Raw genomic sequence first — 16,022 nt, 5'->3', positions numbered from 1 at the left:
CTGAGTATCTCTAATTAAAAGTCATCAACACTATTGATTAAGGACTGTTTGCACTGTGGCTCCATTCCATATATTGTCTATATTTTGGGTATTTACTTGACAAACTTTCGTATCTATAACTGTACTTTACCTTTGAGGTACTAGGCATACTTGCCTATTCTCCCAGAATTTCTGTGAGGCTCCTGAATTTCAGGGAGTCCTGTCTGACTCCCGGAAGAGTAGGCAGCCCTTCCGTATCCTAAAAAATGCAGAAATTCACGGCATTGAATATCGTGGGTGGGGCTTAATCATATAATTAAGCGCCGCCCCCCCGTTATTCAATGTCGTGAATTTAGGCATTTTATGGTGGGGTATAGCTATGGTGACGCAAAGACGTCACCACACCCCCTCCTACCTCTGTCCTCCCGGAGGACAGGTCCACAAAGTCAGGCGACTATGGTATTAGGTAATTAATACATTTGTTAGCAACCAATCAGATTCTAGCTATCATTTTCTAGCATGTGCTCTAGAAATGATAACTAGAATCTGATTGGTTGCTATGGGCAACGCTTCAACATTTCCTTTTTAGAATGTTTCATACTATTATCCTTAAGTTTGAGACTGCCACATTGATCTCTCCCTGCGGATAGCCTAGAAAAGGGTTAGCATACAAACAGGACAGATGTGGATGTTCTGTGCTCTACCCACAAGTCGGATCCCATGGTTTGCACTCTAGTAGACCACAGATAAGAGATGACCAGATCTTCCTCCAGTTCCCTCCAGATCTTCCATTTTCTTCCAGTTATCGCATCGATAGAAATCCTCTTATCACTACTGGCCTCAGAAACCCTGTAATAGATAGGGGAAGACATAATTCTCGTTTTCGCGGCAGATAGAGTTTTTCTCCTTATAATAAATAGACCCATCTAGATCATATTTGCCAACTCTCCCTGAATGTCAGGGAGACTCCCTGAAATAGGAGTGATCTCCCTCACTCCCTGAAGAGTCTGGCATTCTCCCTGATGCTGAGCCAGTACAAGACGTGGTTGGCTTCGCCATCTGTGGCATGATGACACAGTTCAGAAATTGTGTCCTATGTCCATGTATTGATTCCTATGGAGGTGGCCATTTTCATGGAGACCAAGATTTAATCAAAGAATGACAGGTAAGACAACATGACTTCAGTAATGGAGACAGAAATGTAAAAGACACTTCAGTCTCTAGAGATTCATTAGCTGCTTTTCTTTAACGCATAGTTGCCTATTCTCCCAGAATGTCTGGGAGACTCCCGCATTTCTGGGAGACCTCCCGGGCTCAAGGGGAGAGAAGGGAAACATCCCGGTTCTCGCCCCGCAATAGATAAGTGGTGGGGGCGGGGCTTAATGTTGCAAATATCGCGTCATCTTAGCCCCGCCCCGGTTTAATTGTCAAAATTGTGACAATCGAGCCAAAATGATGCGATTCATCAAGCCCCGCCCCTGTACGCCCACCTGCCCCGGGGTCTCCCTGATGCCAATGAGGAAAAGTTGTCAAGTATAATCTAGTTTAGCTTCTTCATTGTTATCTCACCAAAGGAAACTTAAATATAAGACAGAGCCCGTGAGTCACACCGAGCAGCCACAGACTGTTCTCTGCAAGGTTTCTTACCTGTCTCATCTCTCACAAATATCTTTGGCTGAGACGTATGTTTATACTTCTCTATACTAATGCCTCAGAGAGGGACTATTAGAAAACATTCTGCATTGTCTAACCTGACATTATGTACAGCGCACTACACAATAGTCACTCTATATACATTAAATAAACATAAACGTTCAAGCATAATGCCATTCTGTCCATCAGCCATTGTCATGTCGTGGATTAATTCACAAGATTCTGTCTGTATCTTATTGCTAGATACTGATTCACTACTAATATATTTGCTAGAGTTTTTATGCTTGCAGCAGTAGACAATTTAGATGGCAATGAATGGCTTAAAAGCATACAGAATTCATTCTGTGAAAGCTATTTAAGCTTCTTGGATTTAGCAGCTTAAGTTTAAATACGCATTCTGCTTGGTGAAGCGGAACCTGGATTCAATCTATAAACAATAAAATTATGATGAGAGTAAGAGTCATAAATTCTGCATTGTACAGTAAAAACAAGAAATTAATGCATTCTGCATATCTATAAATGATCTCCCGTAACTGCTCCCCCCCTCCTTGGTAGCGCGCCATGATTCTTGATATTGACATAAAAATACATATATATGCATCCTGTGCATTTAGTTAATTTCCCTTTAAAGGGGTTAGAAATCTCTGGCAGCTTCACAATACTCAGTGCTAAGTGTTCCAGGGGATCACATGATGCACAATCACATGATGTTCACATCCAATCCTGGAACCCCCTTTTGTATGCCCCACTAAATGCATATGTAAACTAATGTATTTTAAAACATAAAAAGAAAACATTAATCACTTGAAATAAATGCAACTCTGATGCCCAGTTACTGTCACAATTTATAAGACACTTGAGAGAGGGTTATACAAGCAGCAAATTAAGAAAACCACCCAGATGCGTTTAATTTTAATGGGGTGTCACTTTTGGAAACCCCTCTTTAGTAACATGCTCCTCAGTAAGAATCAGCTCAATCCATTAACACCTCTTCTGTGTTGCTCTATATAACTGTATTTCCTCTTGCTGTTAGTGATGTCATCAGTGTTATCATCATTAGCTATTTATATAGCGCCACTAATTCCGCAGCGCTGTACAGAGAACTCACTCACATCAGTCCCTGCCCCATTGGGGCTTACAGTCTAAATTCCCTAACATACACACACACACACAGACACACACACACACAGACCGACCGAGACAGACTAAGGACAATTTAATAGCAGCCAATTAACCTACTAGTATAATTTTGGAGTGTTGGAGGAAACTGGAGCACCCGGAGGAAACCCACGCAAACACAGGGAGAACATACAAACTCCACACATATAAGGCGATGGTCTGGAATCGAACTCATGACCCCAGTGCTGCGAGGCAGAAGTGCTAATCACTAGACCACCATTTTTTTTTTTATTACATAAAATCCCCCACCCTCCCTCCATGGTCTATGCCAGGGAATCCAAAGTGTTCCAAAACTGTAGATTCCAGCACTTAATCCTTGGGGGTGAAGCTATGTTATTACTGCTTAGGGTATATAGCTTTGTTTACTGGCAGACTCAGTAATCAGTTTGTCCCTAGTGATGGTTTGTATACTTTAAAGCAACAATTGAATATAGATTTTTTTTTAAAAAAATACCAAGTTGAGAACCTTTTAAGCATTCATCTGATAGTCATTTTATTCTTGGCTATCCTACTACTTATTACCTCCTTTTCAAAATCTCTCCAGTCTGCAAACAAAAATGGCTGCCAGACACAGACACAGTCAGTCTGCTACACAGACACAGGCTCACAACTCTCAGCATGTCATGTGATGGCAGGGGGTGGCAAATGTCACAGTGCATAAAAAGCTCAGAGGATTGCTCCAAAGTCTCTCTGCTCACTATATCATGTGCCATGTGACTGTGGTCGCCACGGTAGTCCAAAATCATAAATAATTCATAGCAGCCTGACAAGAACTAACAAGGGAAATGGCAAATACCAACATTCTTCTTATAGCCTGGCATAGTGGTTTATGTTAAAAAACACACTATAAATTTTCATGGGATTACTGCTTTAACTTTATTTTTATGTATGCAAGTTTGTAACTTTTCCTTTTTTTGTATAATTCAATGGTTTCTCTCCTATGTATGTATTATAAATCAAGAAAAATAGATTTGTTTTCATTGTTTGCATAACATTTCCATGCTGTAGGAGAACTGATCATTGTCTGTGGCTGCTTTAGTATTTTGCTGCTCATTAATATTATTCCTCTGTTTACATTTTGATGCTAGTAGCTAGTTATGCAGAATTGTTCTTGCTCTTGGCTACGACCTCATATCTTTGTAAAGAAGTATAAGTCCAAATAGATTTAAAAAAAAAAAATGACATTGATAAAGTTGGACTCCCAAACGTACAGAGTGAGATTATTTAACATTGCGTCTAAAGATGAAAACTGAGTGTGATTTCTGGAAGTAGGTTTTGCCAGAAGCAGAAATTGTTTATGATCTGAGAAACCAGAGTCAGCCACCTGCACACGTAACAGTTTTTGTACAGGAAGAGAAAAGAGCAAAGGACTGCAAATTGAAGGTTCCTGGACAGAAAGATACAGGTTAGTGCTACTCACACAATCTACTTTACTTACACTTTTGTTGTTTACTTAGATGTTTTAAGGTAAAAGAAAAAATCTTATTGGGAGTTTGTAAAAAGTAGTACAGCGGTACACCCAATAGATAGCTGATGAAAAACATCCAACCTTGCTATTGTCCCAATATTATTTATTTTATACCTTTATCTATGATAGGGCATACTTGCCTACTTTTCTTTTGTTAACTCTGGGAGACCCCGGAAAGGGGGCGTGGCTGGAGGGTGGAAGGGGGCGTGTTGTGGGCAATCATGTCACTTTGGCCCCACCCCCAGGACAAAGATTTACATTTTATTTGGGGGGGGGGGGGGGGATATGACTCAATTCCCTGCGGATTGCGTCATTGAGGCTCACATTCTGCCCACTTCACTAGGAAGTGGGCAGGATGCAGGAACATTGCCAGGAGTCTGGGAGACCTACCTGGAATTCGGGAGTCTCCTGAACATTCCAGGATAGTTGGAAAATATGTGTTAGTACAGGGCTTGTATATGCAACTAAAAAATAACCAAGTTGTTGGCTGTTATAAAGTACTAATCTCCAAATAATTGTATTTGAAAGTGTGTGTGTGGTGTAAGGATAAATGTGTTATTTTTGTATATGTTCATGTGCTCATCTTAATTTGAATATGTTCTGGTTGTGTGTGAAACAATGCATATAGTACTGTATGTAGACACTAGTGAACTATATAGTGCTATCTCTTTAAGTGTAAAACACTATGGCCCTGAGTCATTAAGGCGAGCAAGGCAAAAAAAGGAGCAAATTTGAACCTGGACAAACCATGTTACAATGCAAGGGGTGCAAATTAGTTTATTATTTTGAGCATAAGTTAAATACTGGCTGCTTTTTCATCTAGTACACAAATACTTGACAGCTTTATTTTTACACTTAAATTTAAAGTTGATTTAGGACATGCCCGACCCTAACTATAAATCTGTCCCTACATTTTAGATTTACCTCCCCCTCAAATGCAACATGGTTTTGCCCAGGTGCAAAGTTACTCCTTTTTTATGCTTTGCTCTCCTTAATGGCCCTAATATACCACATGTACTCTGCAGGCTATTTGATCCACTGTTGTACTGGATCTGTGTGTAAATCCAGAAGGTATTGTGTTATAGTTGCAGGATGAAGTTTATTTTTAACGTTGCACACAGCATAAGTTCAAAGTTCATAATTCACCCTTCATTGACAGAGATTATTTTAATGACAGACAAATAGTAGGAAAACAGGCAACAAACTCTATAATATAGACCAGGGGTCAGGGAACTTTTTTACCTTTTACCCCCAAATATATTAAGCTACGCCGACGTTACCCCCTTGATTTGAAAGGAAGGAAATCATATATTATTAATTATTGGAATTCTAAATTTTATTGAATCTATTCAAAATTTCTTTGAAAGCTTCAACTTCAAAACTTCAGGTTTTGGAGAAATGATGTTGCTTCATTTTTGATACGAGAGCATCAATATTGGGGCATTTTGATGTCAGAGCAATTTGGATACAGTCTTCAGCATCCAATAGATTTCTCTGCTTTGTTTTTATGTTCGCTAGAGTGGAAAATCCTTGTCCGCAAAGGTAGATAGTTGCAAAAGGCAGCAACTTTTTGACGGCCTCCTCATGTGCAATTTTGAATGTCTTTGCAGCTGTTGACATCCAAAAATATGACAGATCTGCTTTGTTTTCAAATGCAATACCTGCTTCATTATTGCATCGAAGCTCTAGAAGTGCCTCTGCCAACCCTTGAGGCTCTTCTGGTACAACAGTAATTTCATATTTAAAGGGGTCTACAATCCAACTGACAGCATGTGACTCGGCAGCATTACCCTCAGGAGTTTCATTTTTACCCCATTTGGGGTAATTTATCCCTGTTCCCTGACCACTGATACAGAGCAATCACATCATCACTTTTGTTTCAATGTTTTCCAACATTTCAGTAATGTTATTAATGTTTGAGTGTAATTTGTTGAAGTATATATAAGTGTAACATTTTATGTTATTAGCAGTTCAATTATAGCACAACATATGGTTTTGAGGATAAATGCATACTTAATGTTATTTCACCTTAGTCCAGTCTGCTCATAAAAAGAAGAGGAGCCAGGTATATATGTTGACTGAGCAGCTGTTGCGACACTCAGAGAAGAAAGTTTACAGACTTACACATTTTCTTGGACATTGTGTGCAGTGTAGTTTTTTCAAATAGTATAGTAGAGGAGTTATGGGATACAAGTTTTGCAACAAAGACCCTAAAGAGTTGTGTTGCAGTGTGTATACGTACATGTGTTTGTACAGGGGAGAAGAATGGAAGAAGGTGGAAGTTTAAAGATAAGTTTGGTGCTTACTTATAATTCTGGGGTAGTGCAAAAGAGTATGAGTGATTGGCTTGGAGTTCCCTAGGTAACAAAAATGCTTTGTGGACTCACACACTGAGGCATGGCCACTGTTCTCATTAAGCATAACTGACATGCAGTGCTTTAATATTAGAGCTTTTTGTCCAATATCAGCTCAGATTTAGCTACTGCCAAACGTATTTGTACTTCCACACATTATTTGTTAATTACTTCTATTTGTTAATCAATTTATGTATGTACTTTGTGTGCTACTTAGATCAGAGAGAGCCAGCTCCACAAAATGATGCTGAATTTAGTCTTTTTGGAAGGAAAGCTACTGTTTATGACTCAGATCCGTCAAAAGACCTTCTGACGGCCAATGAAAAGTCAGCCAAAGATATCCGCTCTTCGATACGGCAAATTCATTCAACTATACAGTCCAAACGGGAACTCGCGCATGGAGTCAAAGATCCATTAAAGATTAAATGTCCTGGAAAAGGTAGACATTTAGTTAGTCTGTTACCCTTGTATGCTATAGACAGAGCTTATGAAAAGCGTGAGAGATTTAACAGTCAAATGAAAAAGAAGAATTTGGCATTGCAGGTGCAAGCTGATAGAAGACAAGCAAAGTATAATATTGAAGAGTTTCTGGAGGGGAGAAGGAAACATGCCTTAGACCAAAACGAAAAGGATGGTCAGTATCTGCAGCAACATTCACAGTCCGAACTCCTGAACCAGTCCAACTTTAAAGACAAAGTCAATTATAGGCATAGACAGTTTTACCAGCAAAAAGAGGAAAAAAAATCGGACCATTCACTGGTCAGAGAATTTAATACCCAGCACACATCTGTTACAAAGACTTTATTGAGGCATGATCGAATAATCAGACACAAGGAGAAGATGCGGGAGAAGATCGCAGCAGTGCAAAGTTTGAAAGAAAACCAGGAAAAGCAGAAGGAGTTAACAAAATGCCTCCGAAACCAAAGGTACTGATGTGATCTTTAAATTATCATCCTCTTAGAACACACAACAACGTGAATTAACAAGAGTCGACATAACTTAGAAGTGTATTGTTTTATTTTTGATTAAACATATATCATTGCTTTACTTATAAAAAAAAAATGTAACGAAGAGATATATGCTTTGTAGGCTAAAAGCAGAATATATGAATGATATAGAAGAAAAGCTTAGGTACATGAAGTTTGCTATATGTATTGTAGATTCATTTCTGAAATATAGAGGTCAGGTAGGTTCTGTAGCTGATCGAGGACCCGGATTAGCCTTTGCTATAATAACCAAAGGTATTAGGTGAGGATAGGAAGAGATGGGGTATCAATGTCAGGGGCAAGCGCAGGATTTGTAGAGGGGGGTTTCCACACCACGCCGCCAGTGGGCGTGACCAGAATGCATGGGGGGCGTAGCTATAATTTTAGACAGTAGTTGGCTGCTCTCCGACTCTTCCTATTCCCATAATATACATGGGCAATGCTGAGTGCACTACTGTTAGGTGCACGCAGCTCTCCCTTTTCAAGCAGAGCCGTGTGAAGCTGGGGCAGCGTCCAGTCACTGGAAGATGGTCAGAATCTAGTTCACAAAACGTCTTCCAGAAAGGGAGTAGGTGCAATTCTAGGCGAGCAAAACAAAAGCTTTTTCCGCTGCGCATAGAGTGTGCGCTATCAATGAGAGATTCTAGCACCAAATTAGTATCTTAGATTCCCATGAAGTTTGCTTGTGTATCTTATTATAATCGAGTTTTAAAACTTTGGGGGGTAAATGTATCAAGCTGATTGTTTCTGACCGGTTTAGAAAGTGGAAATGTTGCCTATAGCAACCAATCAGATTCTATCTGTCATTTTGTAGAATGTACTAAATAAATGATAACTAGAATGTGATTGGTTGCTATAGGCAACATCTCCACTTTCCAAACCTGTCAGAAACTCGCAGCTTCATACATTTACCCCCTGGTGTCTATTTCAAGACTGAAATGTGGCTGAGATGTCCTGGTGTCAGGTCACTGATTGAATAATGTGACCATGGACTGTCTCTATATTGGTGTGATATGCATTGGGTGCATTTATATATGCATTATATTATTAGTGCTACAACCATCTTCTGTGCCCAGTGATGATTTTTATATATTTTTTAAGAATTTGGGCAGTATTCCTCGGTGGGGTTTTTTTTTAAGGGATGGGGCTGGGGTGTAAATGGAGCACACCTTCATAATATTGTTATATAGAAAATATCTGCCAGTCTCTATTTCCCTGAGAGACAAAGTAGAAGATTCACACTGATCTAAAGGGTCATTTCTAATAAAAAAAAATTAAAAGTGTAATATTGCACGCATATATTTTTGTGCTAGTGCCTAGTATTACCAGAGAGGCGTAGATTTGTGGGCTTATATGGCAGCATCTGGAAAAGTCTTCAGAGTGAAGGAGATGGGCGAATTGGAGGCCTTCTGCAAGCTGGTAAATACGCCCAGTTTTGCCCTGATGTGCAGAAAGTTTTGCCCTGATGTGCAGAAAGTTTTGCCCTGATGTGCAGAATTGAGAGGACTGTCCCATGCGGCTAGAACTTTGTCCTGTTCTGTAATGTTAGGTAGTGCGGAGAACTGTGAGTACCGAAAACTTGTGAGCGCACAACAATACATGAGTGTGATAGAAGGCAGAGTATCGATTGTTAATCACAAGTCACAGCTTCTGCAGGTTGACCACACCCTTCCTTCTACTGACCACACCCCTCCATGTACGGACCCCATCCCTCCATGTACGGACCACACCCCTCCATGTAGTGACTAAACCCCTTCATGTACTGACCACTCTCACTCTTTATCTCTCTCTTCATCCTACCCTCTCCCTTACTCGTTTCCATCTCTCTTTCATACTCACTCTCTCTCTATTGTTCTCTCTCTTCCTTACTCTCTCCCTCATTATTTACCTCTCACTCTTATACTCTCTCTCTCTCTCTCTCTCTTCCCTACTACCTCCCTCATTCTTCACCCCTCTCCCTCTCTTCCTTACTTTCTCATACTCTCCCAAGCTCTCTCTCTCTCTCTCTCTCTCTCTTTTTCTCTCTTCCCTACTACCGCCCTCATTCTTTACCTCCCTCTCATACTCTCTCCCCCCTCCCTCTCCTTTACTAAATTAAGCCACCTTTCTGCTAGACAGGTGAATCATTACATATATATATATATATATATATATTTATTTATTTTTTGGGAGGGGTAAATTGAAATTTAATAAAAAATAAAATAAAATATGTGTGTCATGGACCAACAATAATCGTCACGTTTTAGTTTTCTAACTGCTAAACTTGTCACAAAGGGAAAACTATTGAAAAAATGATAGTCAGCACTGTTAAGGGTAAAACACAAACAAATAATATATTATAAAGCATAAGGGAGATAATTATAGCATGTTATAATCACAATGACACATCCATAAAAATCAGAGCCACAGTTTTTACAATATAGAGTCCCAGGGGGTCCAGACGGGCCCGAATAATAGTCAAACATTTAGTTTTTCCATTTGTTTCACATTTGCAATCCTTTTATGCAGATCTGGGATGACAGGAGGTTCAAAATATTGTTATTATTATCCATTTTTTGTTTACTAACACCATCTCTTGAGTCCCAGTTATTTCATATAGTTTTCTACAGTTCTTCGGTCTCCTGAGCAATCCTATCCTATAATACGATACAAATATAAAGCTTTATATTAGGTACTGCCCGAATAAGGTTCCTTAGCACCACAGAATCTTGCAATATCAGTGGAATTACTTAGCCATTAAAATGTACCATTTATATATTTTTTGCTGTTCTCTACTACAAAATTGTTACCGCATCCTCCTTACACTATAACACACTCTGTCTGGTTATCGTTAGCTCCAATTTAATACTGTGCGCTGTCTACTACACGTCAAAAAACACCAATTAATTCACCGATGAAGCAGAGCCATAAATAAGGTGATTATTATGAAGTAAGTACGGGATGTCATGGAATAATTGCAGTATGTTTAGACAAAGACGGATGAGGACGAAGTATATGACACATCTTGTACTATTACATCGGCTTAGCTTATAGAATGCAAATATAAAATAGTAACGTCAGTTCTAATAAGTAAATCTTTGGGTTTTTCCTTTATTTACAGGCAGCTGATGCTCCAGATTGAAAACTCTTCGGAAAAGGTCACACTCGGCTCTCTTGTTCTTCGGAGAGCTAATGACAGGTTACATGAAGCCCAGGCACATGTCACCACGATGAAGGGTCAACACATCACAGCGGAACCTATGTATAAAGTACCCGTGAAACAGCCTGTTTCCAAGGAGACACATCTAAGACAAGGATGCACTTAAAATGATTGTAGGCAGCAACGCAGTGATACAATATTTTTGCATTTGGAGAAATTATTTCACCTTAATCACTACATAGAGAGAGTGAAGTGAACACATATGTACTCATCCTTTATTTAGCTGAAGTTTAATTTTTAATGCTTCACACTTCCAAAATCATTTTTTCGTTTTTTTATTTTTTTTTACAGCAAAGTAGTAATTTCTAAATAAAGAACATTACTGGGAATGTTCTATAATAGTACTGTAGACTGAAAAGAAAATTCATTCATGTTTATTACTACCTTTTAGAGGTGGCAAAGATTATTGTGTTTCATTACAGTCTTGGCAATCCTGGCATAGATCCTGGGTACTACCAAATTATCCACAGTTTCCATAGCGTTCATGGTCAGTCCAGATGCTCATTTTCATTTCATATACTATACACATATGCTAAAGATGGGAATTATTATAAGATCCGATCCAGGGAAACAGAAATATTGTTTGAAATTAGAGATCCAAACTAGAGAGGCTCAGGCTCAGTTCCTCGGGAACCGAACACACCCGAACTTAGGGGATCGGAGTACGGTCACGTGCCCTTGGAATCAAAAACGAGGCAAAACGTCATCATGATGTCGCCGGATCTCGGATCTCGCGGGTTTTGAATTCCTTTTTAAGATCCAACATAGCGAGGAGTGGGAGGGAGGGCGGACCCCCAATTTTCTTTTCTGCCACTGCTGTGTGCCAATGTGTCCTAGATGTGCTAGGAACTGCCGTGTGTTTGAGTCATTGCTCTGTCGCTTACCATCCAGCCAGGTCGCTGCAGTATTTGTCCGATAGTGTATGAAAATAATATTGTGATCTGTGAGGTGGTCAAAATTGACTGCAAATGACTTGAAATTAGTGTTATTGAGGTTAATAATAATGTAAGAACAAAAAAGAGCAAAATTATGGGATTTTAGCATATGTTAGGTTTTTTTTCTAAAAAAATCCAAAACCAAAACCAAAACACACGAGGGCGGTTTTGCCAAAACCAAAACCAAAACACAAAGCTAATCCAGATCAAAACCAAAACCAAAACCAGTTCACGGGGGTCAGTGAGCATCTCTAATTCAAACTAATCCAATACGACTGAGTTTTACATAACCAAGTTGAGCCTCAGATTGACTCACCATTGCCCCTACTCCTTGGAGTCTGCCTGTGATATAGAAAGGGGGAGAGAGAATGGCAGAGATAGAGTGAAGAGTGCACTAACGGTGTGTTAAGTTAAATCCTGCAATATGGAAACTAATAGAATCTTGTGTACTTTTTAAATTTAAATGAAGCATTTATCTGGATTAAAATCACTCTTAAGAATTAATGTTTTCTTTGAAGTTCTTCAGCTCTTAATGTTCAGAAGATCCTATGATGGAAGGAAACAACAAACCCCATAGTGTAGTAGGTAAATAATATAAATATCAAGAAGATACTGATGTGAACTGGTGATTGCAACTAACGTTCTCAAAACAATATTGTCTGGCGTCTTCGGAACCAGATAGGGAATATGAATAGATGAAGATTTCAGATTGCTATGAGAAAATGTCTTCATTCCTCACATCATTTTTTTGGCATAAGTAATTATCTTTTAGGGAGTAGACAAACAAGAAGTATATAGTGCGATACTGCACGGGAAGCACTTGGTTTGCAAGATAAATAAAAATTTGATTTTAAACCACGCATTGGATAAAGTAAATAGGGGCAAATAGCTGAATACAGCAACAGAGATACAAAATAAATGGTATCTGGAATATTTTACTCAATAAATAATAATAATATTATTATGTCAGATTATTTGTGCATCCTCAATCAATTGTTTGCAAGCATAGCTAATTGTATCAATTAAGGAGCAGGCAACTATACAATCGTCTTGTCCTCCCACCCCACCAAAAAACTGATTGGCGGTCATGTCAATAAATAATAATCAATAGAGTATTGCATATGCAAATTCCACTGTTATAATAATTTCAGGCAGGCAATACAACAAAGTAAATAAATTATATCTAAAAATTAATAACTAGGACAAACAGCAAGTTTAATACCTAAAGATAATTCCAGCGTGTCACTTTAAAATGGTTTTCTAAATCTCCGAGATGTAAGAATTCTGTGGGTGGACTGTGCCTATGTAAGAAAACATCTGGATGTTGCAACTTCCTCTCCAATCCAATGGTTTCAAACAGTCACTTCCACGTTGACATCTAGGCACTCTTTCCTGTACAAGCCTTTAACTGGCTGTTCATTCCCAAGGTTCCAAAACTTCCAGCTAGTTTACCCAAACCGTTTTGTCACCAATAAACTTCATCACACTTGACATTTGTAACAATTCTGTATTTTCTCCTTTCTCTATCTCATTATACAGTCACCTTGTGTGGTTTCAACTAAACGAATATAGTCATTTGCAGTGATAGTACTGTGCACGGCTATAAATCTAGTGAAATGGAGCATTGCATTACTAGTACTGGCAATAATGTATCGACCAGTAAAAAAGATCATCAAAAAAGGTCTTAGACAGGGCCCTCCAAACAATGCTTGAAGATCTCTCCCAAAACATTAGCTGTTTCAAGCATTTAGGAAAAATGTAACGATTGTGAATTTCATAAAAAAAAAGAAAATAGCCAACATTCCATACAATACCCGTAGTAACAAGTAAGGCTCAGATCATGGCCACTATTTACTAGTAATGGTCCTGCTAGGTATTGCTCTAGAATGGCCAATAGCAAAAGAAGTGCCCATTAAGGTAGCGCACCTTCTGAAATTTCTCATGCACCACTTTCTAGCTTTAAGTATAGGTTTGTTGCCTCTAAAACAGGCACATCAAACAAACAGAAGAATCACTGGGGCTAATGACTGTATTGGACCTTCACATAATCTTGAGCAGAGTCTAAGGGTGTCCATGATTCGTGCGTCTGACATTTCTAAGTCTACCACTGCAGAGAATATTACTCTGGAAGTTCATCCTATGCTCGAACTTGAAGGGGTTGATGGTGGAGATGATGGTAATAATGAGGATGACAATGATGGTGCATGTGTTGAGCTTTAACAAGTTGATGAGGATGATTGTGTTGAAGCAAAGCAGCCGCCAATACCATTACATGCCCTAAATAAGAGACTGTCATGTCCAGCTAAAAGGGCAAACAGAGCTACTGCTTGAATGTGGAAATATTTCTATCCCAACCCAGACAACACATGTCAAGGCATCTGTAGCCTTTGTTGGGCCATATTAAGTAGAGGAAGGAACCCAGGGCATCTAGACACCTCCTTCATTTCAACATTTCCAACAAGTTTTTTCCAGGAGATTTCCACAAGCAGAAAAAGTCCTGTATGTTAACAGACAGTCCAGCATCAGCTAACAGCATCGCTGCTAGATACCTGTGTTCACTTGCAACAACACCATGCTTATGGTCATCATTATCAAGTCCTACAAAGTTGTGATTGCAAATAGAGTTCCCTAATGCAACAATGTCTCCCCAAGAAGAATGCTTGGGAGCAAATGATGCTCTTGCGGAATCTTAACCTCTGTTAAAGAGTGTGGGGCTAAAACTAAGCAGTGTCTGCGAGTGAGCAGTCATATTGCAAATCATAAACAATAGTTTGTAAGAGGAACCAAGTATGACATCTAGCACCCTGTTGCACAGCAGATCACTAGAGCCAGGGCTGCTATGTTAGCATTGGATCTGCATCCAATATATGCCATCAATTCTTCAGGCTTCTGCTGATTAGTTGATGTCATGTGTCAACGCAACCAAATGCCATCTCGGTTCTATGTCTCTAGAACAGCAATTACTCAACTGTTTCCGGGGGTTAAAGACACAGTCATGATGTCCCTTAAAAATGCCTTTGTACCAACTATCCATTTAACTATCAATAATACAATAAGACAAGCTGTTCTGATCAAACTAAGGACTACATGACTGTGGCAGCCCACTGGATAGTATCAGCAGGGCTAGTTTAAACATTGTCCTCATCCTCCTCTCAGTGTGGTAATGTCACACAATGTGTCATTCATCATAGGCAAGATACTTTAAGTATCACTAGCTTCACTAAGAAGCACACTGGTGTTAATTTCAGGAATGTTATAGCAATGTGACTCACCTCAGTTTAAAACTCCTCATGATTCCTCATTTCTGATAACGGAGCTAACATTGACTGTGCCTTACAGATAAATGAATTTCAACACATACCATGGGGTAAATTTATCAAGCTGCAGGTTTGAAAAAGTGGAGATGTTGCCTATAGTAACCAATCAGATTCTAGCTGTCATTTTGTAGAATGTACTAAATAAATGATAACTAAAATCCGATTTGCAACATATAGGCAACATCTCCACTTTTTCATTTTTTCTTCATGAATGAAGTTGGTGGGCCAGAATTTACTTAAAACCAAGAGGTACTTGGTTGATTCCAGTAGGGATGAGCTTATATTGGGTGAGTATTTTGGCATCAGTTCTGATACTGATGATAATGAGCATGGTCTATGATGAACATTAGTGAAATGAGAGTCTGAATACTAATCCGTAGTCCAAAATTTTGAAAGATGGTTATATTTATATAAAGATTATGTTTAATGTTAATGTATGGGGGTTTACAGTAATGTGCAAATTACTTTTTGTATCATTCTTTTTTTTTACTTAACATTTTATTATATGTATGTGCATTTTCGTTTTCATATCTAATGACCGCAATACTGCCTAATGTCTGATCAGAATTGTGAATACTATACATTTGTTAGCAGTTATTTACATAGTGTCTACATATTACAAAGTGATTTCCAAAGAATATTTAATCGTTCACGTGGAGAGCTTGCAATCTACATTCCCTACCACACAGACTAGGGTTCATTTTGTCAGTGGCCAATTAACCTGTCTGTATGTCTTTGGAGTGTGGGAGGAAGCTGGAGCACATGGAAGAAACCCACATGAACACAGGGAGAACATATAGACAGGACCCATGACCTCAGCGCTGCAAAGCAGCAGTGCTAACCACTGTGCCAGATTGCTGACCTATATGGACAGCTACACACTCATCTTCATGTCATTTTCAGCAGCTGTTAGCCGTGGACAATTGTGCATCCATTGTTCTGTGTATTCTAT

The 16,022-nt window shown here is 39.0% G+C and overlaps 1 protein-coding gene across 1 annotated transcript in view; it reads left to right on the top strand.

Moving 5' to 3' along the window:
• Window positions 1–11,015, top strand: part of LRRIQ3 (leucine rich repeats and IQ motif containing 3) — a 34,792-nt gene extending 23,777 nt beyond the window's left edge. Inside the window, exons 7-9 of the mRNA XM_075181909.1 lie at window positions 4,084–4,216; window positions 6,851–7,559; window positions 10,720–11,015. Of these exons, the coding sequence (XP_075038010.1) occupies window positions 4,084–4,216; window positions 6,851–7,559; window positions 10,720–10,924 (1,047 nt within the window). The 3' untranslated portion in view covers window positions 10,925–11,015. The remainder of the gene's footprint in view (window positions 1–4,083; window positions 4,217–6,850; window positions 7,560–10,719) is intronic.
• The last annotated feature ends 5,007 nt before the right edge of the window (window positions 11,016–16,022 follow it).

The sequence above is a fragment of the Mixophyes fleayi genome, chromosome 8 (assembly GCF_038048845.1).
Source record: "Mixophyes fleayi isolate aMixFle1 chromosome 8, aMixFle1.hap1, whole genome shotgun sequence".
Lineage (NCBI taxonomy): Eukaryota > Metazoa > Chordata > Amphibia > Anura > Limnodynastidae > Mixophyes > Mixophyes fleayi.
The sequence above is the reverse complement of the archived record's forward strand: the minus strand, read 5'-3'. Positions and strand labels throughout refer to the sequence as shown.